General features: G+C 41.6%; 4 protein-coding genes across 5 annotated transcripts in view; 1 reads left to right on the top strand and 3 right to left on the bottom strand.

The window, feature by feature from the left end:
• frmd3 (FERM domain containing 3) overlaps positions 1-5,299 on the bottom strand; it is a 45,800-nt gene extending 40,501 nt beyond the window's left edge. The window contains exon 1 of the mRNA XM_084552271.1: positions 4,912-5,299. Within this exon, the coding sequence (XP_084408397.1) occupies positions 4,912-5,016 (105 nt within the window). The 5' untranslated portion in view covers positions 5,017-5,299. The remainder of the gene's footprint in view (positions 1-4,911) is intronic.
• Positions 5,300-5,731: 432 nt separating this feature from the next.
• Positions 5,732-11,991, top strand: LOC311492852 (putative gluconokinase). The gene is made up of 6 exons (XM_084551270.1): positions 5,732-6,053; positions 6,489-6,567; positions 7,401-7,431; positions 7,535-7,621; positions 9,844-9,887; positions 10,584-11,991. The coding sequence occupies exons 2-6, from the start codon at positions 6,530-6,532 to the stop codon at positions 10,954-10,956; spliced, it is 573 nt and encodes a 190-aa protein (XP_084407396.1). The 5' UTR covers positions 5,732-6,053; positions 6,489-6,529; the 3' UTR covers positions 10,957-11,991.
• A 2,631-nt stretch (positions 11,992-14,622) lies between these two features.
• Positions 14,623-18,496, bottom strand: LOC311493220 (ubiquilin-1-like). The gene is made up of 12 exons (XM_084551780.1): positions 18,296-18,496; positions 18,150-18,153; positions 17,999-18,049; positions 17,760-17,907; positions 17,344-17,606; positions 17,057-17,230; positions 16,789-16,951; positions 16,490-16,611; positions 16,315-16,398; positions 15,926-16,041; positions 15,680-15,842; positions 14,623-14,908 (listed from the first exon to the last, which is right to left on the bottom strand). The coding sequence occupies exons 1-12, from the start codon at positions 18,457-18,459 to the stop codon at positions 14,765-14,767; spliced, it is 1,596 nt and encodes a 531-aa protein (XP_084407906.1). The 5' UTR covers positions 18,460-18,496; the 3' UTR covers positions 14,623-14,764.
• A 965-nt stretch (positions 18,497-19,461) lies between these two features.
• gkap1 (G kinase anchoring protein 1) lies at positions 19,462-25,790 on the bottom strand. 2 transcript variants are annotated; one of them, XM_084551505.1, is made up of 12 exons: positions 25,719-25,790; positions 25,031-25,287; positions 23,177-23,335; positions 22,808-22,885; positions 22,439-22,574; positions 22,250-22,278; positions 21,628-21,789; positions 21,257-21,343; positions 20,758-20,821; positions 20,601-20,671; positions 20,431-20,508; positions 19,462-19,977 (listed from the first exon to the last, which is right to left on the bottom strand). In XM_084551505.1, exons 2-12 carry the CDS (start codon positions 25,271-25,273, stop codon positions 19,936-19,938), a joined length of 1,149 nt encoding a protein of 382 aa, XP_084407631.1. In that variant the 5' UTR covers positions 25,274-25,287; positions 25,719-25,790; the 3' UTR covers positions 19,462-19,935. The 2 variants fall into 2 exon arrangements, with proteins under 2 accessions (XP_084407631.1, XP_084407632.1); XM_084551506.1 differs by having other exon boundaries at positions 25,674-25,754.
• Positions 25,791-26,477: the final 687 nt, after the last annotated feature.

The raw sequence follows: 26,477 nt of genomic DNA, 5'->3' as shown, positions 1-26,477 counted from the left end.
CATGCACACACACACACACAGAGCCACCTTCAAAAGGAAAAGAAAAAAAAAACTACCCACACCTCTCCTTCATCAAGCAAAAGTCAGCTGCAGTGTAAAGCAATACCTACATCGATTTGCACCTTTAAATAGAAAGCACCGGTGATTTATTGATAATATGACCTACACAAGAATAGAAACAGGGCGAGATATATTACAAGCTTCCACAAGTTCAAGCAATTGCAAGTTATTACGGTGCCGAGCAGTAATCTCTTGCAAAGTACGGTGAATTAATGTCCGTGACGGCAGAACTTTGGCTACTTTTAAATCTTTCATGCAACCTACACACACACACACACACACACACACACACACACATGCATACAGTACATGTACGCACATACACATACACTGGTAATGTGTAAGCGCATCGCTGACAGCTGACTGATGTTGGCCTCATGAAGAACAGTGATCTCCCTTAATTATACATGACGTGTCACAGAGAAGAGGGAGGGAGGAAGAGAGAGATAGAGGAGAGGGACAGAGAAAGAGAGAGACGGCGGTGAGGAAGGGAAGAAGAAACCAGATGGAGGGGAGGGATGGAGAACGAGAACGAGACATAAGAGAAGGAGGGAGGAAGCGAGAGATAGAGGAAAGGGGCAGATAAAGAGAGATATGAGGTGGAGATGGTGAGGGATAGGGTGCAGGGAGAGGAAGGGAAGGATAGAAGAGATGGAAGGAGGAGGAGAAAGTTAGAGGAGAAAGAAAAAGAAATAGGGAGATAGAAAAGATGGAAGGAGAAAGGAAGCGATAGGATACAAGGAGGGGAAAAGAAAGGGACCGAAGAGAAGGAGGGAGGAAGACAGAGATAAAGGAGAGGAACAGATAAAGACAGAGAGAGATGGAGGAGAGGGAGGGGAGGACAGAGAGAAATAGAGCACAGGAAAGGAGAAGTAGAGAGATGGATGGAGAGGGATGGATAAAGAGAGAGACTGAGGAAAGAGAGGGAGAAAGAAAATACAGATGTGAGATGTAAAAACAGAAAGTGAGAAAAAGGTGACCAGAGGAATAAATGTGCAGCTGAAAACCAGAAATAGGTACGGAGAGAAGAAGCGGGGTGAAAGAGCGAGCAGGGGATGGAGGGATGGAGATGAGAGAAGGAGATGGGAGGATGAGAAGAAAAAGAGTGAATGATGACGGGGAGAGCAGCTGAAAGCGGGGAGGAGGTCAGCGTGTATTGATCTTGACATGTCTCTCCTGCAGCAGGTCTGTCTCAACATCACCACTGGACATGAGAGCAGCAGGCTGGACACGCTCACCCCTCCAGGCTGTAGACGTATAAAACTCACTCTACCTGCCTCAAAGACAACTTGGAAGTAAAAACACTCATGCTCTGCTGCAGGCTGGCCGCCGTCACTCGACATGGCCCACCACCTTTTCAACATCTTCCATCTAAATGTGTACACTGAGAGAGACACATGTATTACTCATACAGATACTATACATTTTCATACTGCTCATGGTTGCACATACAGAGACACTGTTCTTCGATGCGATTGCATACACTGTGTATTTTCTTATTTATTTAATTTAATTGAAGATTGCATATGGTCATATTTTTTGTGTACTGCAATAACAACATTACTGCTATTTTCTTGGCACATCTAATGCTGCTGTGTCACCCTGACTTTCTCCTACGATGTTGGATCAATAGAGGTGTGTCTTATTTTGCGTTATCTCAGTTCCCCACTCTATAATGTAAAAAAAACCCTTCTCCTCCTATTTGGTTTTGCTGAGTAAAGTCTGTGCCTACTATAATGTACATGATACAATATTAACGTCTATTTTAAACCTATTTTTTTAGCACTTTGTTGTACATTTTGTTTGGAAAATTAGCCTCACAGAACACCAATGTTGGTTTTTAACCTGTTTATGCATTTGGAATATTCTATTTATGTTTTAAGTAACCATACTTTACCATACTTTTCTTATACTATACCTTTATAAGCAAAGGATGTTGGTAACGTTTTGTATAGCTGTTATCTACGACCGATAAAGAAGGTGGAAATAAGTGTGCTCTGCGAGTATTTACATCCGGTAACATTTAAAACAACTTACTAATATTGGTTTCCTGTGTAAATTATGTCTTTATTCATCTAATCCACTATCTAACCCAAGATTTTTTCCTCAGCCCTTCAAAGTGTGATCACGAGATTAAAGGTAATCTGCTAAATTAAACGTAAAATCTGCTCTGATGCAAAATAATTGTCTGCGCTGCCTTTTATTAAATTTAATTAGGGACCATTCATTTAAAACTTACATTGCAGTGAAACTACACTTATCACGCTCAGTGTTATTATAGTTTTAGCAAATTTAGCTTCTTATTAGACTTTGCTCCAAATATCTTCTTATATTACCATGTGTGTCTTTTGCATCTTGTTTAAATGTCTTTAATGTTTTATGCAAATCTGGCTGAAATGACTTGTTGTTGGAAAGTGACATACAAGTGCATGTGCTGTGACCTTTCAAACCATAAATCCTGATAATTATTAGGCAAAAAATGCATTATCTGTTTCCTTAGAAATATTTACACCTATTGTGGTGTTTCAAGACAGGATTATCTATGCAGTGCCGAACACATGCAGTCCCCCAAAGGGACCTGGATAATACCTTTGTGTTTTATGCAAAGTCAAGAAGTAATGCCGTAGAGGAAAGTTAAAGGAAATAAGGCCATCACATCACAGAAACACATTGAGCAAACTACTCAGCTGTGACCTGCGCTCACAAGCACAATTTGAGAACAGTTTAAACGCACAATTCTTCTAATGTTATGCATTGTGTCTAGAGCGGTGTTTGGCATCTTCTCCTGACCTACATAGTCTGCAGAATGGGGGAAAAGCAGACAACAGATGAAACAAGACAGACAGGCAACGCAGAGAGGAAAAAAGAGCTGATAAAGTAAGGGATGGAAGTCAGTGGAAAGAGGAGAAGTGCTGTTGTTGAGCAGCAGAAGTGTAGCATGAGGAGCACAGGATGTCATGAAATATGTAGGAAGGAGCAGCTCAGCGCCGGAACACAAAGCCATTAAAGAAAGCCCTGGAAAATGCAGTCAGCTAGAAATATAAATGTCCATTTTGTTCGCAGACCCGCAGACACGCGGCTAAAAGCACATGCACACTTTCACATCTGTGGACTGAAAAGCCGTACTTTAATGTTCTCTGATGCGGGTACACAGTTTAACACACTGTTGTGCGCTAAAAGACACGAGCACACAAGTGTATCTGAACACTCAACACAAAGAAACTGGCATAACCTCATTTTCGCTCTCTACTCCCTACTTCTCTCACAGTGCACCTAATGGTGTTTTGTAAATCATTGATTGGATACATGCAGAAGACCAGCGAGTCAGTTAGTCTGACGCGCAGTGAGCATTTTCAGTGCTTGAGGCAGCGGACAACTTTGTCTGAAGGCGGTTTAGGATGAGACGAGGGGCTGCTCACTGCGCTCTGAACTCTGTTTAACTCACTGGGTTATCAACAAGCCGGTGCTTCTTTGGAGGATTTGGTGCAATGCTGAAGATGTAACACAAATGAATTCAATCGTTACACCTGTGTTGTGACCTGCACACAGTTTCATGTGTTGCCTTTTTTCAAAACACGTGCTCCCTAATTGTGAGTCATAATTTGGCAGATTAACAGGATTTTACCTCGCTGGCAGCAGTCGCAGCTCAGGGCTGAAGAGGCAGAGGAGGCACACAGGTCCTAATTTGTTTGTGCAACCCAAAAGGGTTTTAGTATCAGATCTTGAAAGAGAATTGTTAAAGCATACATTGATTGGATTCAATCATCAGGTTTTATTCCTTTCATTCATTTCACAGTTTTTTTTTTTAAAGAGGTTTGCACATCCCTTGTATGTCATCTTAAATTACTGCCTTCATATCTGGTCAGAGATTATGATATTGTTAAATACAAGCCAAATAATAAGAAAATCTGAGGTCCTGAGGTTCAGAGCTGCAGCAGCAACACAGAAGCCACTCAAAACTGAACATTGCCACTTGCCACACCTTCATCAGTCCGCGTCTACGCTGACTCGATAACTTTTTATAACATCTCAGCACCAAAGGGCCTTCCTCCTGCTTGTATTGTGCATGCATCCGCTTTTGATGCAGAAGACAAGACATGAACAGAAGTGTTTGTGACTCCAAATGTTCAAACCCGATACGCTGATGGGTATTTTTCAGCAGAGTTTATATTAAATCCTTTCCTTCCAGTCTATACTATCTTTTGGTTTAACTTGCAGCCGAGTACTATGCAGTCACTTCCCCCGACTGTCTTGAAGAGAGGCTTGAAACTGGGTTGAAATGACACGTATAATCAAGTCTACGGGGAGAAGGGAAAAGCACATCTGTAAAGCACAACTGTGCACCTCCCTTTCAGCCCCACTCATCTTCACATGAGGAGATTGTTTCTATCCCTGTCATCATTACTATCATCATCACCACACCCATGGAGCGCCATAATTTCCTCGGCTATGGATCAAAGTTCATCCTAACTTCTCTCCATGTGAGACACATTTTACAATGATCGTCCAAAACAAATGCGCTGGTCACTTTTTGGCAGGCTTTTTTTCCCCCCATCTTCACTACATATCTCATCATATAGGCAGCATGGAGCAAAGCAGCAACCTCTCCAGTAAATCACAGCAGCATCTGCAAAAACAACACGTTCAAATGCTCTGTCTTGTATAATGAGATACCTAAACAGCGTGCTGTTATTAAAGCCTTAAAACAGAAATAGATTTAACCCAACCTCTGTGTCTGCGTAAAAAAAAAAAAAAAAAAAGAAAATGAAATGAAATTCATCGGCTGCGTCCACGTGATATTTGCAATGATCACAGAGCACAATACATGAGGTGGACGAGGCTTTCGTCTACCTGAATGCTGCAGGAGATCTCGGAGTCGTCCAGGAGCCGGATCGTGCAGAGGACCTCCTGGTCCAAGGAGCGGATGCTGGGGCTGCGAAACCGGAGCATTTTCATCCTTCTGTCGGTTCGGTTTCAGCTCCTCATGTCAGCGGTTCACACACAGACCAGACGCACACGCAAGCTACATATACGGGGGACTCGCGCATACGCACGCACACATGTATGCGCCGTGCAGTCGGGTCTTGTCACCCCTTGAGACGCCCTTGGAAATGAATGGGTCGATGTGGAGGTGGAGGGATGGATAAGAGAATGGATGGATGCAACAGCGCGGGATCCGTCTCCTGCCTGCCCACTGATGGATCTGCTGGATGGAGGATGGCTACCTCAACTCTCCCCCTCTCTCTCTCCCTCTCTCCCTTTCCCTCGCTCTCTCTCTCGTCTCACTTGAGTCGCCTCACATTGCAGTTACGTTGTAAATCAAGCCCTGCAGAGTTTAAGATAACCCATCCTTTGTCAGCAACTTAATATTGTTTTTATTCAGAAAAATACCAACTTAGAGATTGTTAGCGATATAGCAAACATATACTACTACTACATACTTCAAGTTTCATTTCAGAGTGAAATAATAGGGAGTGCCATTTGAAAAATTGCTTTATTTTTGTTTAGCCACATTACAACTTGAGAACTTAAACGTCTGTAAGTGAAATATATTAAATTACTACACATTATTTAGTAAGATGGTGAAATTAAAAGACTGTGGTCAAATCTTCACATTAACTTAAATATTTTAATATTATCTTCATTAATAATGACGTCAAAGACACGTTTTATGAAACGCAATAAATTGGAGCTGTCCCTTTAATTGTGACCGCGACCGACGTGCTCTGCTCATGCGTCATCACGTAAATTAGCAAAACAACCGGTGGTCACCGTCCAAGTCCCGGAAGTAGGAGAGTCAGCAAGTAGACAGACCCGCCGACTGACACTTCTACCTGAAACTGCAGCTATTATTCTCTTTATCAGCACCACTATGTCTCCACATTAACAGCCAATAAAATATATGCCCACTGAATGGCAGGTTGTTTTCGCAATAATACACGACTGCTTGAGGTTCCCAGCAACTACGGAAGCTCCAGCAGTTCATTATAAAGGTAAGTCATAATAGTGGTGCAGTGTAACTAAGTACATTTAATCAACTACAACAATGACATAAAAAAAAATAAAAAATAAATCTTTGGCCACTATAATTTAGAGGGAAATATTTTATTTTTTTCTTGTTTTACAAAATAGACCCACACAAAATTCATATGAATAAGTAATTATTTTTAAATATTTTTGTGGTTTGGTATTGTTAGGGCAAATAAAGCAGTCTGTACCCTACACAATACATTTTCCTGATTATACTTTGACCCAAGTAACATTTTATTTTGACAGTCTGGCAATAAAGTAACAGATCTGAATATTCCCTTCACATCAGCACTGATGTTATTTCTGTGGTTACGATGTAAGACGTCTTGAACATACAAACAGAAATAATAAAATGACCATGAATGGATTTTCTTTTTTCTTTTTTTAATCCATTTCAGGGTAGGATCTGCCTGTATGTGTCTAGAGATCCACAGACAGGATGATCTACATCATAATGGGAGTCTCGGGTTGTGGAAAGTATGTATACTGTATGTTTATCTTTATTTGGGACATATTTAAGTGTCTTGTGTATCTTGAATTTTCTGTTCAGAGATAATACATTAGTTTATCATTTATTTTAGAAATCATTAGTTGACCAAGATTAATGAATTTACCATATATGGTTCCTTGCACTTAAGTGGTAACAAATGTAAACATGTATTTAAACCATTAGAACGTAAGTGCTGATTCAGGCATTTGTCAACATACATATTATCACACTAGAAAACATCAGGCCACTTCTTCCTGGTGCCTAATAAAGCAGTTATGCTCATGCAGCGTTCATGCAGAGGTGGACCTTGCAGACCACATTTGACTCTGCTTTAACCAGAGCATGTTGCCTTGATCCTTGCTGATTGGCTGGGTGAAAACCACATGCTTCTAAACCTCACTGAAAGCCACTGGGACGCAATTTAAAATGTGTGCCGAAGTTACCAAATATGGTTCCCTGCCCCATAAAGGGCTAATAATTTAACAGCTGTGTCCTGTTATATAGTTAGTTACAGCTACACTGGCAGGGTTTCAAGTTCACTGAGAAAAACAGTACACCGAATGGATCACAGTCCACAGGGATGCACTTTAACCATAAAAGCTTTATACTTTAGTGGTGCTGAAAAAATGTCTTAAAGACCTGCATGACTGCTTCAGATTGCTTGTTTAAATTAATCATCCCAAACCCCACAGTCGATGAAAATAATGTTCAATATAATGTCCTATCAGTTTTGTTTTGTCTGTAAAATTTGTCAAGTGACTCAATCAGTTCTGTCCATTTGACCTGTTCTTTCTTCTTTCTTTTTTTTTTTTAAATGCAGAAGCTCTTTAGGGTTGTTCCTATCTGAAAAGGTAAAAAAAGATCAACTAGATCCAGCACCCTACACACACTCACCTCCATTATGTCTCTATGTGCTGGTATACATGACACTCACTTGTCCATCTTACTCATCAGTTGGGCTGGCCTCTGCATGAAGGGGATGACTTCCACCCTCAGGAGAACATAGAGAAGATGGATCGTGGTGAACCACTCACAGACCAGGTGTGTCATGAGTAAATTATCCTCTCGGACTTGCAGTAACACAAAACTCAACAAGTAGCTGGCAGAAGCTTCACAGGAGGAGACAGACAACGCAGACAGCTTTTCATTCCAGTCCACGGTTCTAAAATAATTTTTAGTTGAGTCACTTATTTTCAGTTTGATCAATATTTATATTTTTTCCTGTCCGTGCTGAGACGTCCAAACAATTCACTGGCTGCCTGCCAAAGTTGAGTGAACAAGTCTACAGGCAGCGCCGCCCCTGACAATGTTTGGCAGCAGTTTGCTGGTAGCAGTGTTTGGTGGTGGCTGATGATAACCTCCCACTCAGAAGTCAGCTTTGAACAGTGAGGAGAATTACCCCGGGTCCTGATGAGTCCAGCGTTCTGGCATATTTTAAAAAACAGTCACCCTTTGGTAGCTGAGTGAGAAAATACAGGATTACTGTCAGGCTGTGGCTAAAAAGGATGTGTCTCATTAGAGTTGGCAGGTTGAGGCTGGAGTAAGGAAACGGGACGCGAGTGCGCTCAGAAGTCTGGATGTAAGAGAATGTGATTCCTCTTAAAAAAAAATGTGACTGCACTTCAGCTCTAACTAAAATAGGACCGATTCTATTTCTGATTGTAGTTAAGTCAAAGATGATTTTGTGCTGCCATGTCTGTCTGCATGGTCCCGGTTTCATTCCCCTTTTGGTTCTTTAAAACCTCTTTGAGACAAGTCCATTAAGGAGAAAATATGAGTCAGTCCTTACTCTGGATATGCACCGATCAGCCATAACATTACGACCGACTTGTGATGGCTAGACAACTAGGTCAGAGCATCTCTAAAATTTCTGCTCTTAAGGGGTGTTTCTGTTCTGCAGTGATCAATACCTGAAATGGTGACTGGGACATAGGAGACTATGGCTTATCGATCCATGTGAGCAACAGTAGTTTCTGCAAGATGAGCTACAGTTGCTCAAATTGCTTAAAAAGTTAATGCTGGTTCCTATAGAAAGGTGTCAGAACACACAGTGCATCGCATTTTGGTTTATATAGGGGTGCAGAACAATCAGGGTGCCCATGCTGACTGTTGTCCACTGCTGAAAGCACCGACAATGGACAGAGTGAAAGGGTGGCCTGGTCTGATGACTCACTTTCTCTTATACGTCACCTGGTGGGTGTGCATTGCTTAGCTGAGGAACATATGGGACGCAAGGATTACGTTGCTATAGGTGAGTGCTTGATCTATAATAATGTTCAGGTCGTACACATTAATGCAAGGACCCAGGTTTCCCAGCAGAACTACATTACAGCGTAATGAGACAATCAGTGTCGTTCACTTTCCCGGTTGGCGGTTTTAGTTTTGTGGCTGATCGGTGTAGACCCACAGTTTTAACAGCATTATGCGCTCGGCAGCTACGAAGATAGTTTTTTTACAGTTTGTTCCTACATAGTTTAAAGAATATGTTTGGTTATTTTAGGAAACGACCCTGACTTATATATTTTACATTATATTATTCATTCATTCATTCATCTTCTGTAACAGCTTGTCCTGTGAAGGGTCGCGGGGGGGGGCTGGAGTCTATCCCAGCTGTCATCGGTCGAGAGGCGGGGCACAACCTGGACAGGTTGCAAGTCTATCGCAGGGCTAACACAGAGAGACAGATCTTAACGTTTGCAAGCTGAGCTCATCCTGTGAGACTTTGTAATGTCTCAAAGTTGGCCGATGATACAGTGAAACTAGGGGTGTTTGGGTGTTATTGGATTCATGCATCCAGTCAAATACATCGAATCATACTGTACTGATGTTAATGCCTCCAAAACCAAGGTAAAGCCTCTGGTTGGTTTGTTTGGTTTCCTCTGCAGCTGAAATGCTTAGAGCTGTAAACCCCTGAAAACAAATTCAAGGTTAACTTAACCTCTGAAGGAAACTATAAGCCACATTATTTCTGAATCAAAAAACACAGAGTTTTCTGTTTCTGTGGGCAAAAGAGATAAGATAAATTACAGGAAATGAGCAACATGCAGCTACGGTCAGTGGATGGATGCTGTAGACGGTGCAGTCAGCACTTGATGCCCAGCACCTAAATATCTCTTACAAAGAACTGCTTCTTTGTACAACAATAAAATCTATCTAACTTCAAAATGTTAAATAATGACAGTAGTATAACAAATTGCTGCTCTCTAATATCTCTCAATAAGATATACAATCTTAAATCAGGATGTTGTTGTTTGTCTCCACAGGACAGATTGCCTTGGCTTCTTAAACTTCACGGAGTCATTGAGAGGTGAGAATAAACCGACCTCTTGCACTTACATGACACTGACTCACATTAATTTCCCGATGACTTTCTTCAACCTTAAACCAAGTCCTCATGCTAAAATGCAATCATTTAAGTTATAGGGACTGTAATACAACTGCCATATATGTCCCCACAACGTTGGCAATGCACAGATTATCACACACAGACACTTTCAGGAAAACACAACATATTTTTTAATGATAATAAGGACGAGATGGTGGGTTTAGGCGATGAAGAGCGGAGCGCCGAGGTACGAATGTGCGGGCGTGAAATTGTCAAAGAAGATCAAAAATATCAAAGGTGGTTTTGAAAATTGAGATGAAAACCAGAGAGCGAGGGAAGGGAGTTTTGGGAGTAAAGACAGATTGGGTGAGTGAGAGTGTACGGAAGAGGTGAGGGAGAAGTAAAAAGTGTGCCATCTTTTTCTGTCTGTGACAACATCAAAGCCTTCTCTCCCTTAACTCTTCCACACTCTGTCGCACTTATTTTTCCGTCGCCTCGTCCTCGTATTGCTCCTGTTCTCTTCACCTCCTTCTTCTCTTTAGCAGTATGCGACCAAAGTTAACTTTGTTTCCCGACAGTTTTTAACTTTTTCTCATCATCTATGCAGCATTTTAGGGTACCGTCATTCATTCCTGGCCTCTCCAGCTATATTCATGTGTGTTTGTCTTTCCATTACAGAGAACGTAGTTCAGGCTCTAATGCTCTTGTGGTGTGCTCTGCCCTGAAGCGCCACTACAGACAGATCCTCCTTTATGGCTCTAAAGCCCTCGCTTCCTCCTCCTGCCCAGGCCAAGATATCTTGCCTCCCGCTTGTCCTGATGTCTTTTTTCTCTTCCTTCATGGCGACTATGATCTCATTTACGAGAGGATGGTTGCCCGGAGGGGACATTACATGAAAGCAGACCTGCTGCGTTCACAGTTCGATGCGTTAGAGCCCCCAGTGGACGAGGAGAACGTGCTGTCACTGGACATCCGGAGGAGCATCACTGACATGGCTACGGAGGTCGAACAGCACCTTATCAGCCTCGGGTTGTCACCAGTGATGCCGTAACCAGGCCACCCTCAGCATGAACTGTTGAGTTTTTAGCCATGCTGGTGGCTAAATTGTCAAAACTGAAATAACTCAGCGACTTCTAACCGGATTGCCTTGACCTTTTATTCATGGTGCACAGAGTTGCTTCTGCTTTGATAATCCCCTGACTCTTCCTCACATGCATCCAAGAGGTTGACATCTGTGATCCAGAGTCTTAACAACAAGCGGAGTGATTGGATTAAGGTTAGAAAGGTTGGAATTAGGTTATCACTCGCTCTTTTCTGTTTTTTTTTGTTTTTTGTTTTTTTTTACTTCTGACTTCTGAAGTTTCTTAATCGTTGCTCACCTACTATGTATATTTTTTTATGACAGTGTAATTTCATCAGATTGACCTTGTGCGTTTCTACTCAGATATATTACTGACTGGATTGCTGTGGATATCCAGGGGCTCCAGAGAGTTAGTTGTAGTGATTATCATAATGCCCTTTACTTTTCATTTGGTGCCATTATCAGAGTGATTTATAATTAAATGCCTGCAACCTGCTGACTTTGAATTAATCCTTTACTTGTACCTTTGGTTTAATGCTGGTTAGCAATTGTTAACATGTTCGCGAGCTAAACTAAGATGACGGTAAAGATCAGGTGACAGCGTTGGCATTGTTAGCATGTTTAGCTCAGTGCACCAGTGGGCATCAGAAGAGACTCAGCGAGTTAGCGGCATGTATTCTGTTCGTCTTTGTAATGATCCACAGTTAATTAATAGTCTGTATCTAGTTTAGCTGTGGTGTAAAACCACAGAGAAGCTCGTGCAGTAGTGGGAATTTTGGTTTGAAGCACAGGATCCGTGTGATCGTGTGTTAGTTCAAAGAGCGACTGAAATTGCAGTAGGTTTCAATAAAAATGTTAGACGTTGATACAAGTACTAAAAGAGAGTGCTGTGAACTTATGAAATGGACTGTGGTTGAAGAGGTTTCTAAAGTAGAAAAGCATCATTATCTGTCTGATCATCAAGCCGTGATCTTTAATACTTGAAATAAAGGCACTACCGCTCCCATTTTTGATATTTCTGATAGTCAGATATTCAGTTTGATCACACAGGCAAAATATATAACCAATAAAACCCATATTGAGAAACTAGTTAACATTTTTCTAACACATTAATAATTATAAAAGTAGCTGAAAATTAGTTTTAGCTCTGCAGAAAATAAACATTCTTCTTAAACTGTAAAAAGTAAATTTCAGAGCTGATTTAGGTTAAGTTTGGTGTAATGCCGTGGGGGGAATAAAACTTACATTTACAGCCTACTACTGTACATTAATATTGTGCCTCTGCTTCACCTAACACAGATTGTTAGGTTTAGATGGCATGTCCATTTCAGGTTTTTCAACTGCCCCTAAACTTTGAACCATATCTGACTAAATCCAGAAACTTGGATTTGGTAGCAGTCACGTTAAAACAAGTTTGTATTCAGTCTGTCAAACCAATCAAGTTGCTCAATCTTGATTTAAAGTGATTTAAATTGAATGCGTCACCTCTACACACCTCCATAGGCGAGGTTCAGCTCTTCTCACAATAGTGTCTCACAATCCAGCCCAAATGAGGCCGAAGATCTCCGTTTCCTGACCAGTTGGTATCTCCACACAACACACACGTAGTTGACCCTGACCGTGACATACGTTCTCCCTCAAACATGCACCCATACCTCCGCTCGGTGCCACTTTTGTGGTGTGACTCATCTTCAAACCTCAGCCCGAATATTTTTGGAGCTTCTAATCCAGAAAAACCCCCCTCGGCTACTCTCATATCTCACACATCCAGTCGCACACACACACGCGCTGCAGAAGATTAAAAACCCCCTCAGTCTGGCAGCGACAGACAAATGCACACAGATTGTCAAGCAGATCACAAATCTTATGAGTCTCATGAGTGTCTTGCATATATGTTGCGGGTCTCCCCACTCACACACATACAAAACACACTCAAGCTGGTAAAGCGTCACCTTTTAACATTACGTCTGCTTGTGTCGGCTTAGTTTGAGCTGATTTGTGTTTTGGATGCTCAGCGGAACTGCAGAAGTGAACAGGCTTGTATTTTAAACTGAATTTAAATAATATGAGAGTAATAATGATTGAACCCACACTGTTTAAATCACATAAATAATCCAGTTAGAAAATTAAATGAAAGTTAAATGTGACTGCCCACTAGTGTTTCTAGTGGAATATTACAAGATTAACTATTGGCAGAGAGAAAAGCATTAAACAATATTCTACTGCCTACTTTAAAAATCTGTGTTTAACTCACTGATAGCTAACTTAGATTAGTAGAGGGCTTTTCAGGCGAAGGAGATGATTTTAAATGTAGTTGAAAGATTATAAGAACTTTAGGTTTATGAACAAAGTGAGGAATTTGAAGACACTGGCTTGGGTTCTTGAAAGCCACGGTAGATATTTTCCTCCTACTTTGTGTCATTTTGGGGATTAAATGCTTAATATGTGAATCATATACAAAAAAATACATTAGTTAACAGGACTAAAACGCTGCTGAATTAACTAAACTAACTGTAAAACAAACTGTTGATGTTACAACGAACACAGAAAAATAGAGGGATCATATTTTATAAAGCAGGATCACACATTCATGGGAAATGACGGGGAAATAACAGAACTACCTTTAATAGCTTTGATTGTTCACATCAATTATGAGTCAGCTAGTGAAAGACGGTCGCTCAGTCATGACATTTGCTCATGAGAAATCTACAATAATCTAAATTACACATACACTTTTTATGGCACAAAGGTCCCAGAAGAATATGTTAAGCACAGTGTTCATCAACAGATCTTCACCAAGGCAAAATAAATTATAAACTTCATCGTCATGGGTTGTGTCTTAGAGGGTTAAAATCACTTTTTTCTTGGAGCTAATGAGAGTTTCTGTGGTTGTGCAGCTTCTGGGTTAACAATGACTTACAAGCATGTTCTGGCTTTTCACAAAATCATCCTCTCCATTTTAAATCTACCTTCAGAGACGGAGACTTTATAATGATCTGGTGCGTCTGCCCTTTTTACAGCCTGTGTGCACAAGACACGAGAGCATCAAGGGAGTGTGGGAACACCGCACAACAGATTGTACTCCTGGTTCAGTCTGTTGAGCGCGAATCTTCTGCGGTGCTTCGAGGACATCTGACCCGTCTCTGGTTGTTATAGGTTTTTTTATTAGACTCTGTCCAGGTGGCAACATGAAAAGAGGCCCGGGCTCCATTGTGTGCGGCCGCTCAGAGATTAACAATACTCGGGCTGCTTCTGAATATTTATGTACCAGTGTGTACGGTGGTTTTAAGAGCTTGCATGGTGCAGGGCATTAACAGAATGAAAGTGATGAGTGGTGAAGCAGCGAAGGACAAAGGGAAGCAAAAATCCTCACTTAATAAAAAGCAAGCCATGTCAGTTTTTACAGGCAGTACACAGCCTAATATCATAAATCACAAATTTGGGTGAAGGTGCTTTAGACTCTGTCAGTCAGCACCCACAATCCTTTAACCCTCCATTTGGAAAGGGACAAATACTGTAAGTGTACTTTGCTAAGACTGAATATAATTTACTACAGCAGACAGGTTACTATAGGAAGTTGTTGATTGAAAATAATTATGTTTGTGGCAGTGCGGCAGAAGTAAATATGGCTTGCAATTTTCCTATGCTTGTTTCTTGAGAAGTACTTTTCACCTTGTCCCTTCACTGCTGCTGCTATATCTATAATTATTGTGTCTGAGTGCAGGTGCTTATTTGTACTGTAAATGTCAGCGCAGTCACTTATGAATGTGTGTGTGTGTCAGAGCCTGAGCAGATGTTGTATAGCAGTGGTGAGGTCTCCACCCGTGCTGATGAGGGCCTGAAGGTTTGCCCGCCTGTCTCTGAAGCCCATTGCGCTCAGCTGCTCCAGCTCCTCCTGGAACTCAGCCTCCTCGTGGTGGACCTGACACGACACGACGGGAGAGTTATTTAAAGTCTCACTTGTTACATCGACTTGAAAAATAATTAGAAGAGAGAGAGATCCTTTGCTTCTGGGAGTCCAAACGTGCACCGCAGTCTGCACTTCACAACAAGTCTTTCACACAAGAAAAAATTAAACAGATAAATGAACATGAAAGGAGGAGGAGAACATTGACCATCTTGTGACAATGCAATGTTCTGCCTGGCATTCGTGTGGATGTTACTTAGACATGTACCACCCACCTAGACCACCCCATAGCAATGACACTCCTTAATGGCAGCAGCCATCCCCAGCAAGCTGCAGCCTGACATGGGCACACACCAAAAAACGGTTCAGGAACAACTCAAAAAAGATGAAGAACAGCACAAGGTGTTGACCTGGCCTACAAATTCACTAGATCCCAAACTGATCAAGTATCTGTGGGATGATCAACAGACGCCCCTCCCCTCAACCCATAGGACCCAAAGACCCCAGACCCAAAGATCCCAGACACCACAGGACATCCTCAGAAGGCCCATGTCCATTCTCTGATGAGTCACAACTGTTTTGGAGGCGCAAGGGAGACCTACACATTGTTAGGAAGGTGGTCATAATGTTATGCCTGATCGGTGTAAGCAGGATTCATTAATAAGGAGCTTGTATCATTTCAAGACTCCAGCATTGTGATTTTTTTTATTTTTTATAAAGATGTTATTTATAGCTCATATCAGTGACAGAGGCAGACAGCAGAGTTATAATGAGACCCTGAGTTACCTCGTCACTGGTGTTAGCCAGCGCCTGTAGCATCTGGTGGACAAACTGCTGCTGCTGCTGCTGCTCTGTCACTGTGGCAACCCGAGGGCCGCTCCCTGATTGGCTGTTCTGGCCTGACTCAGATGCGACGTTACCACTGGCTCCAATGTTTCCGAGTCCAGCCCTGCAGGAAAGACATGTGGTGGTGGTAAATGTACAGTACAGTAGATCTCTTTAGGTTGAGGTGAGCTGTCTGTTTTTACTCACGCCGGTATGAGGGCGGGAGCCTCTGCAGCCAGAGTCTGTAGGCCCTGTTGGATCTGGAGTAGAGCCTCCATGGCTCTGGGGTTCAACATGGCTGACAGCAGCTCAGGACTCTGCATCTACACATCATTGGTGATTAATGAAAGATATTAATGAAAACTCAGCAAGGAAGTCAGGGCAGATAACACCTGTGAGAGCTGAACATTAAAATGATTATTCATGTGTACGTAAAGGCTTAAATAAACACACTGGTGCCATAAGAGAACAAGTCTGGAAGCCTTGACTGAGCAAGGCCACGGTTCTCAAGCCACTGAAGAAACTAACATATATTTTAAAGGCACCGGTATCCGAAGAGCTACATGGCAGATTAACAGTGAGGAGAATAAACATACCTGTTGCAGAAAGAGAGGAATCTGCTGTCTCATTTCCTGCTGCAGCTGTGGATTACCTGAGAACAAAGGGTGGCTCAGCAGCATCTGAAAAAGAGAGCAGTACGAGCAGTGACACCTGAAAATATGCGACCTGTCACACGGGTTTGCACGCACACATAAATTGTGTTTGCGTCACCTGCGCGGCCAGGTCAGGGTTCTGGCTGAGGCAATTCAGAAGACTGCTGACATACGGCCCAGACAGCAGGCTCTCCATCAGACTAGTATTGGCCGTGATCTCCTCCAGCAGTGACTGCATGCCTGATTAAACAGGAAGGAAGAGCATGGGATGATGTGAGGAGGGGCTGATGATGGAAAATGGCTTAACTGTAGATTTAGAGGCATTCATTTACACTTCTATATGAATCAGCTCTTGTGTAATAAGGACATTAATAATCTGGGTAGTTAAACATAGTGTGTGTGTGCATATTTTCTTGCCTGCAGCGCTGCTGCTTTGTGAGTTTGGAGCAGCTCTGGAAGCAGCAGCGAATCCCCTGAGAGGCTCCGTGGAGAAAGATGGTGTCTGGGAACTTTCTCCCTCTGGAGTTTGATGATTTCCTGATGATGTAGTCTCTGCTGTTGGTACTTCTATCCCATTAATCTAAAAGACAGAGAGCAGAATGGGATATCTCAAAGAAGAGGTTAAACAAACCAGATCAGTTTGACCTAATATGAGATTCATGAAACATTTCTTTCAAGCAGGTACCTGCGACAGTTTAAGACTATGGTCCTGAATTTTTGAATCTGTCCTCTGTCGACAATCAGAATGATGAGGGATGGTTTCAGGTTTGTCCTGGCTTGGCTGTAAATTGTCTAATGCTCTGTCTTCAGGTTGTATCACTTCTTCAATCATGTCAGGGTTCTTGATGAGCTCCATTACCTGGAGAGGGAAACAAGCACGTAGATATGAGAGAGAGACACTACTGCATGTTCCAAGTCGGAGTGAAATCAAAAATGAAAGACTTCCCCTTTGAATAAATCAACATCACACACCTGCGATATGATATCTGTGTTGTTTAGCACGTCTTCAAACTCTGGGGCTGATTGCAGGAGCTGCTGAATTTGGGGGTTAGACAGAATGAGCTGTCTGGTTAGCTGAGGGGTGGCGGTGGAGAGGGAGTTCTGCACGAAGGGGCTGCCCAGGACATGGCGCAACATCCCTGGGTTAGCCAGCAGCTGGTTCTCCATCTGGCGCTGTAGTGCAGGGAAGAAGCCAGGCCCGCTGTTTTCCAGGCCAAGACTGTCTAGTCCTTCTACTGTTGAAACAAGCACAGGAGTATGTAAATGCAGTGGGAAGCTGACTGAGGCATAATCATCCTTCAACCAGTCCTACAAATGTGCTATGACATTTGAGGTATGAGAGGGCTGAAAACAATGAGAGGGGGGTTTCTCTCTCCTCAGGTTCTCACCCAGGCAGAGGGGGGAGGTGGGAGTTGGCGTCAAGTTATCGATGTTAGGATCGAGAACAGCTGTGAGCTCTGACTGGACCGTCTCTGGAGCTGCATCACTGGCGGGCGGAGCAGACGAATACGGAGGCCTGAGGAAGATGGACTGAGCCTGAATCCAGGGTAGCAAGGTGTGAGGCTAAAACTGAGCATGCGAGGAGTTTGTGGAACAACTTTTACAATATTCTGGACATCAAACAAACCTTGATGTGCTGCACAGACAGGCAGGAGAAGTCAAACAAAACATCCACACACTGATCACACCAAATAAGTTTCATTAAAATCATATTGCATGCATAATTGTGATGATTGATACTGAAAACAGACTCATTCATATATTTTTTTGCCACTAACATGTCTTAGACAACAGAAAATTAGTACGAGCTTGAGCAGAATGTAGCAGAGACAAATTTGTCAACTTCAGTTTGGCTGAACTGAAGAGTCCACCCTTCAAACTCACAGTTAAACTTGTTTATGAAGCTTCATTGTGTCCATCCTACATACAGTAATTGTGTTTGTACCTTTGGATCATGCGGAGGCTGACAGACCCATTCTGTCCTTTAAGGTGACTCATGAGTTCTGACTCTCTGAGGACGCGGCCGGCGTGGATCAGCACCAGCTGCTCGGCCTTGGATCCCAGGCGCTCTGCTAGGTCCCACCTCATCTTACAGGCACAAAAACTCACAATAAACCAACAACAGCATCTGCAACCATATTAGCAATGTCACCAATAATGGCTTAATTTAATGATAACTCTAAATGCATGGCATTAAAGCCGCTTGAGCGGAGTAGATAAATCAAATCAGGTCATTTTACGCACGAAGCAGACGGTGGATGCTTTTAGTCTCCTGACCTGTCCGACGGTGCAGTCTCCTCTAACCGTGAAGTCTCTGCTCTCAGTGGCGCTTCTGATAGAAACGTGGACGGTTTCGAGCCTGTGACAGTCCCTCGGTTCATTTTTCATCGAGCCTGGCATCTCAGTCCTGGTTGTCCGGGTTGAAGATGAGGATGAGCGGATCTGAGACGCAGAGTCCCGGGGCGGAGGAGCGCGTCTGTCCCGATGACTCGACAGAAAGTTGTGTGGAGCTGAAGCAGCTGTGACCCGACTGAGAGCGCAGCGTGGTGTACACACAAACCCCCACACCTTGCTATTAAGAGATATTTTTGAGTCTCGATCGAGCCTATGAAGCTTTCAGTGAAGAGTTAGGTTAAATCATTTCATACATAATGTGTTATGCAACCGGATCAACTTAAAGACATAGCGCACCACAAATTTGTCATTTGAGTTCTTTCCCTTTCAGTTTAGTGAAAACGGTATTATTTATTATGAACATTTTTAAAGTGGATGAGCAATATGTCCAAAAGTAAAATATACACAATGATCTCAGACTTCCCTAATTTGAGTGGTGTTGGGAGTTACATCTCTTCTTTAAACATCATTTTGTACCTTTCTTGAGCTCTTCTTTGAATTAAAGTTTAAATAATTTCACATTACATATTTTTTTATCTATAAATCTAATTAATAATTTGCAATCTTTGTCTAAAGCGTTCCACAACTATACGTATGTGTATATAGACATATTACAGAAAGTTGTGGTTGCTCTCTACACATTCTCAAAACTGTGCTGCTCAATTCTGTTTTTCAATCACACACGTGTTTTAAAATCTTGATATTAAAGACAAAACTCGTTTTATTCACTGAAAAAGTATTTTATTCACTTAACAGTGGGACAGAAAAAACAAAAACTTAAGATTCTGAATCTGTCAGTTTGGCATCAAACCCATTCAAACATCAGGCACATGTCAGCCTTGAGCCGAGCTCAAGTTGCAGTGACACTAACTCTCCTGCAGAGGGCAGCACAGAGTGCAAAGAAACCTCAACACAAGATTTTAACGCAGTCATTTAAAAAAAAAAAAAAAAAGCTTCTGGGAATCTTGTTCAGTTGTGTAATACATTGTCCACGTCTGGAGTGTGTTCTGTGTGTGTGTGTGTGTGTGTGATTCCGGGGGGCATGCATTATAGGCTGACAAGGAGTCTGATCCAAAACAAAACAAAAAGACAGGAAATCAGGAAAGAAAATCCTGATTCTGACCGCCAGTGTTTTCTTCATCTGTTCATTTTGTTTTCAGGTATTTTCCTTCATAGATCCGCCTCTGAGCCTTTCTTCCCTTTCTTGTTTCCCTGCCAACCAGAAAAGCCCAGAACACAATTATTGGTAAAGAAAGTGTAACAGACATTTCTATACATGTAATTTAAAGGTCAAGAAAAAAGCATTAATGCAGACATATGCCATCAGTGGGATTATGAGTCATGAACCTAATACAGTTTTACTAATTTTACCTTAAAACACATCAAACAATCACATATGACAACTAAATGATGTGAACCCTAGACTAGCTATAGACTAAATTACTCTTATTACCAAACGTCTGTGCTGCAGCTCCCTTACACTGAAACTTTTCTCACTTCACCTGACTTACTGGCTGGGACCATTTCTGTCTGTCTATGAAGAGCAAAAGCAGCACCCCACCTCTGACCAGTGTAAAATAATGCAGACACAACACTGATTCTATTCTGATTCTTTATGGTGACACAGTAGTACTCATACAAGTGAATGATTAATTGTACCCTCACCTGATGTTTAGGTTGATCTGACTGAAGCCCTTTGACTTTAGACCGTTCTTGTTCAAGGGCGGCGTGTAGTAATGTTACCTAATAAAAAAAACAACAAAAACATTATTCATATGTATAAATGAACAAATATACAGGAAATCCATCTTCCTCTCTCTCACACGCTTACACACCTGTGACGACAGTTCTTCTTTAATGTGCATTAGTTCTTCTACCTGTAGCAGGATTTCTGCTTTGTCTTTCACTGCAGGAGAAAGAAACATTGTGAGACATCATATCAGGTCTTTATTAGGAAAGGAGCGAGAGTTTACTGTGTAACGCTCAACTCACTCTCGCCCTGTTGCAGCATTTTAAGCAGCTGGGCATTTCTTGCTTTCACCTCTCTGTATTTCATCTGCAGAGTTGAGAAGAAAGAAGTTTATGGTGGGGTAATAGCATTTGCCACAACAGAGAGGTATAGAGAAGCATCTCATGCTACAGGCAGGGTTTCAGGAAATGGACCATAACAGACCACAACTGTTAACAGTCACATTTAGTACCGTTCTGTGGTTCCTGTGCCAGTTTTCTACATATGAACATGTTAAGTTTGATCGAGCATCTAGATGCTGAGAAGGGGCATTGATGCTGCAAAGGAGACTCATTCTGGAGAACGGTGTAAAGATTCACTTCTCTCCTATCAGATTTATAAGATTTTACCTCAAAATATGTTTACATATGCTCTTAAATACTGGCAAATGAGTATGTGTAAGTTCTCTGGTGAAGTGGGTGAAATGACAATTTGGCAGCAAAAAATACAAAAAGATTTGGGTAACTGCTTATAACCGCTGACCTCCCACTGTGATATGGTCTTCTTAAGGTTGGCGATTTCCCGGTCTTTCTTCTCCAGCTCATATTTCAGCTGCTCCGCTCGGGGGTCCTGACGGGAAGAAAGGGTGGAAAAGAGAAAATCAGGACAACGTTAGGCCTCCTGTAAAAAAAAATTGCCACGTAATAAACAACACACTTCAATTTGTATTCTCTCCAACAGCGCTCAAACAAAGCTTTAAGATGTAGAAGGCAAGAGAGTATACAGCTGTACCTCTGGACCTTAAAAAAATAATCTCAAAGGAATGTGCACTCCTGGTTCATGTTAATACCTACTGACTAATAGACACAGACAGCTCGAGGAGAGCTTTGTTGTACAAGTCTCTGTCCACTCACTGGTTCGTGTTCTGTGGAGGTGTTGACTTCTTGTCCCTGGCTGTTCGTATACTGCTCGCGTCTTTTCTCCCTCTGGATAATGCGAGTGACGTCGTCTTCCAGTTTATTAAAAAAGCGCTCCTCCTGCCCGGCTCCTAGCGCCACGTTAGCTGCTCTGGTGTCCTGGAATGGAATGTGGTCAGCATTTTCATTCGCAGTGTGCACCGACCGGTAAAATAAATAAAGCAAGGAATACGTTGTTGAAGTTTTTATGTGACGACGAAATGTGAGTAGTTGCTGAGAAATTAGTGATAAACAACTTGATAATTAACCAACTGTTAATGAGTAATCTCTAAATAACTATATAACTGAATCAAGGACTATAAATCGAAAATGGTAAGTAGACAGAAAACAGATTGAGATACTGTATTAATAAATTGGGCTTGTTATTAATGAACTGACTGGATTTGTTTCAGCAAAAACTCAGCCCGTACCGTTTAGTTTTGTATGATGATGTTTTATTTTACTTCAGGAGGCAGAAAAAGGATGAGCTACATAGAAAGCAATACTGATTTGTTCCTCAGCAATTACTCACATGCGATCCTGTATACACAGTATACAATTAATATAACCTCTTCCTCACCTCTTTCTCTTGTTTCTTACTCAATTGTTCTGCAAAGGGAAAAGACGCAGAATGTCACAAAATGCAATGCAAAAATTTGAGAGACAAATACACAAGATTACAAATACAATTACTGCTGTGTGATGGACTGCAGCACAGAAGATCCTAGTTTAACGGCTTTTGAAAAGTGATCAGTAAATGTCTCATTACCTGCACTTCCTTCAGCCTGAAAGTCCTGCAGCGAAACTGTCTTTTTGTCTTTTGCCTGTTGACTCTTCTTTTTGTCCTTCTTCCCTCCACCCTCTTTTCCCCCTCGTGACTTCGGCGAGGATGTGTTTGTGGTGCTCTGGCGGTTGAAAGCAGATCATAATCAAGGTTTCAAACGTCTTAATTACTCTTAACGAAATATAAATGTGCAGTATATGACTTTAAAATAGACTCACCTACTTGTTCATTAGTGAAAACCAATGCATTGAAATATAACAGTCCTGCTTTTATTCTTATCTTCATTGTCATTTGTTAGGGTTAGGGTAATAACGGAGAGAGAGCTGTTGATTCAGCATAACTTCTGTAATTTACCTGTTTCTGTTGTTCGTACTCCAATTTACTTAAAATCAAGGCCTTTTCCAAGTCAGCTTCATATAGTTCTGTGGTTATCTAAGGGACAAGGAAAACAGGTGAAGGAGAACGTTGGTACAGCCTCTAATATCAGACGTGACCAGTTTGAAATGACGACAGTGTATATCAGGTACAGACAGCATAATGTACATCATGTACACATGGAAGATGCCAGCAACAACTTTTCCTTCGCTTCTGACCACTAAACAACTTGACAATAAAGACCTAGAAGTAATATAGCCTCCTCAAGGGGACATCAGTGGTACCGTGGCGATCAAACGAGCCTCAGTAGGTCTCACATTTGTTGCGCGAGTCATTGTCACGTCTTACCTGCTCATCTCTCTGCTTCCACTGCTGCCACCCCTCTGGGGGTACACTGTGGTCCCCTGATGGAGGGCTGAGGAGTTCGCTGGCTATTCCAGACAGCGTCATGTTGGGCGGAGGGGCAGAGGACTTCTGAGGAATCTTCCTGAAGGCCAAATTACGTAACTGATTGAAACAAGAGACAAAAAGTTACTATTATGAGCGAGGGCTTGTTCTATTGTATTGCTGTGTGAGTCATCCACCACGTACATTTTGATGTGCAGCAGCGACACTAATTTTCTGTGTTGTTAATTCAAACTGTTTTCTGCATTAATATATAATTTAGTCAATAAAATGTCAAAGATAATGAATAACAAACCTCTTTAAGTCCAATGTAACCTCGATTCTTTTAATATATCATAATGACATGAAGTAAATCTACACATTAGAGATGATAGTGAAAACCTACGATTTGAAAAACTGAACTAATAATTGCATCGGTTCCAGATTTCTTTTTTTTGATCCTAATCAGCTCTTCTGCAAAAACATTACACAGTTCACCATTCTGTCTGATCTGGATTATGATGACTTCCTGTATGCTCAGGCTGCTGCCGCCACCACCACCACCACCCCGCTTGAGTACAGTGAACTCATTGTCATATTCAAGAAACCAGTTTGAGATGATTTAAGCTTTGTGACGTGGTACGTTATCCTGCTGGAAGTAGCCATCAGAAGATATGTGCACTGTGATAATGAAGGTCATCAAAATACTCCCGATACCTAACCTGGAGGCCAGACCAACTTTTCAGCCCACGTTTTTTTTTTTGTTTTTTTTCTGTGGTGGAAAGTTGGTCTGGAACCTCTCTGTATTCATATTGTGATAATAATTTACTCCAGGCTACCCCAATAATTGAAAATATTCAACTGGAAAGATTAGTTTCTGAGATTATGCACCTTAAATACTGAATGAGGTGCAACACAACTAAAGCAGTGTTTTTCAACCTTTCTTGAGCCAAGGTACATTTTTTTCCATTGAAGAAATCACAAGGCACACCACCAGCTGAAAATGTTAAAAAAATGAAACTCTGTAGCCTATATTAACAATATAAAGTCATTCTTGTCAAAGTGTCTTGAACAGGAATCAAATAAACACAAAGAAAAAAGTCTTATATATATATACACACACACACACACACACACACACACACAGACAGACACACAGACAGACAGATAGATATATATATATGCCGCGGCACAGTGGTTGAAAAACACTGAACTAAAGGATACGCTCACTACTCCAAGACACTTTAATACTTTACTAGCTTTTATTAACAGTAGCTGAATAGTTTATTAGGTTCACCGGTGAAAAACAATTACATTATAATATAACAGTATAGTAATATGACAGGCAGTCATTTCATTTTGGAGGATGTGGTTTGTGGTGCAGTTAAACTGCCTTGCATTAAACACTATATCTATCATTTAGACCTAAACCTAAAGTGGGATTGTCAAAATAATAGAAATGTGTTGGTACAAGGCAATACAATTATAGATATTAATGCAAAAAGACAACCTCCAAAATGTAAACACCAAGCTAAGATTTGGTGCAGGAGTGTTAAATTACAAAGCCGTTGTTTTCCCCTAGTGTACCTCATGAAGTGACACTGATCTTAGTCAGATTTCACGAAAACACAAAGCTCAGTTCTTCCCGTTTTAACAGCTGCAATACTTTTCTTCCTTTCTGCTGCAAAAAAGAAGTGCCTGCAACCACCCATGCAGTTTCTGTTCGGGCGAAGTGAAACAACTGAAGGGCAGGATCACTATCTGTGTCACCTAATAACACAGGTAACAAGGAAGCAGAGGGGCATAGGTTCACCTCACCTCATTGGCCTCGCTCTGTTGCTGCTCCTTCTTCTTCTTCTTCTTGTCTTTCTTCTTGTCGTTGCCCTGAGCTGATTTGCCCCCGGCCCCTTTTCCTTGTCGGGGCTTCCCGGAGGAGTCCCGTCCGTTTTTGGTGGTGGTCTTCCCCGGCTCCGAGGTGTCGGAGTCCGAATCCGAGTCTATCTGGAGCAGGGCGAAGCGGGAGGCGGTTGTAGGGACGGTGATCATAGCAGACGATGCCATCGTGATTAATTAAACTATATGATGGAGAAAAAAAACAGATGAATATTAATTGAGTTAATAAAACAGCGAGTTAGCTCATAGTCGCAACCTGTTTTCTAACAATTCCCCACTATATATCAAGCAGCACATTCATAACAATTTAACAGACTGAACCGTTTTCGTGTTTTATGAAGACGGACAGTGTTGCAGATCAATGTCAAGTGATTTGCACCGTGCCGTTACTAACAGTCTGACGCAGCTAAGTTAGCTTCATTTAGCAGCAACACAACCAAGCTAACTATTCAACGCTTAGCCGGCGCTGTGTTAGCTTCTAAACAAGTGCAAAAGTAACGATACATGCCACTCAGAAATACATTCACGGACCCGTGGTGGCCTTTCGTGTTTTAATATACTCACTGACCCGCGATGAAGAAGCACAACTCACAAGAAAAGTTCCTACTTTTACCTGGTCGTGGAGGTACTGCCGTTACCGTTGGTTATGCTACCAGCGATTGTCTAACCGTGTACGGCAGCCCGGCGGAGCCAAAAAGGATAAAGGCTGTGATTGGCTGAAAGTAATTGTTAAGCGTTTCCTATTAAAACGCAGAAAAAAAGAAACCTGTTAATTTCTTTCAAAGGTTATCGGATCTATTTTGTGTTATTCCGCAAATTTGTTTTTTTATTTTCTGTCAAATCAAATAAGTTTCAAGCTATTATTATTATTATTATTTATGAATGGAGGTTCAGAGGAATGAGCCAACACAATAACCACAAAACAGTGACACATGCGTTTGAGGAATTTTAATATATTAGTGTAACAGGAGTGGAAAATGTGGAAAGAAATTAATTACACTGCAATCAACATACAATGAACAGCACCTGAAGTGCACACAAATCTTATATCAAAAACTATAAATAAATAAAAAAAAAAAAAGTCTACAAAGATTTTTATCACAGTTGTAATGCAGAATAATAAACTCTGTCTACTGGACATTTTAAGTGCTCAATAGTGTAAATTAAGAAGACAAAAGACAAAGTTTGTTTTGATCATATTTAACGACAGGTTTAAGATCCTAACTTACAGTGTATTCTGAACTACTGGTGTTTGCAAAAGGGGAGATTTAATGGATGTAGATGGTGAAGACAGAATAATTTAATGTATTGACTATAGAAGTAGTATCATAAAAGTGCTGATTCTTACATCATAAACCCCTTTCTTACAGGG

Source organism: Chelon labrosus (genome assembly GCF_963514085.1).
Source record: "Chelon labrosus genome assembly, chromosome: 9".
In the NCBI taxonomy this organism is placed as follows: domain Eukaryota; kingdom Metazoa; phylum Chordata; class Actinopteri; order Mugiliformes; family Mugilidae; genus Chelon; species Chelon labrosus.
This window is presented reverse-complemented; position numbering and strand designations above follow the sequence as displayed.

Coding starts and splice junctions, on each gene's coding strand:
- LOC311492852 (XM_084551270.1), top strand. CDS start 6,530: ATGATCTACATCATAATGGGAGTCTCGGGTTGTGGAAA. Junction 7,622..9,843: donor GTGAACCACTCACAGACCAG/GTGTGTCATGAG, acceptor TTGTCTCCACAG/GACAGATTGCCTTGGCTTCT. Junction 9,888..10,583: donor CTTCACGGAGTCATTGAGAG/GTGAGAATAAAC, acceptor TTTCCATTACAG/AGAACGTAGTTCAGGCTCTA.
- LOC311493220 (XM_084551780.1), bottom strand. CDS start 18,459: ATGAGGTGGGACCTAGCAGAGCGCCTGGGATCCAAGGCCGAGCAGCTG. Junction 17,231..17,343: donor ACACAGATATCATATCGCAG/GTGTGTGATGTT, acceptor TTCCCTCTCCAG/GTAATGGAGCTCATCAAGAA. Junction 16,612..16,788: donor ACAAAGCAGCAGCGCTGCAG/GCAAGAAAATAT, acceptor CTGTTTAATCAG/GCATGCAGTCACTGCTGGAG.
- gkap1 (XM_084551505.1), bottom strand. CDS start 25,273: ATGGCATCGTCTGCTATGATCACCGTCCCTACAACCGCCTCCCGCTTC. Junction 23,336..25,030: donor AACAGAGCGAGGCCAATGAG/GTGAGGTGAACC, acceptor TGTTTCAATCAG/TTACGTAATTTGGCCTTCAG. Junction 22,279..22,438: donor TCAGGCTGAAGGAAGTGCAG/GTAATGAGACAT, acceptor TTCCCTTTGCAG/AACAATTGAGTAAGAAACAA.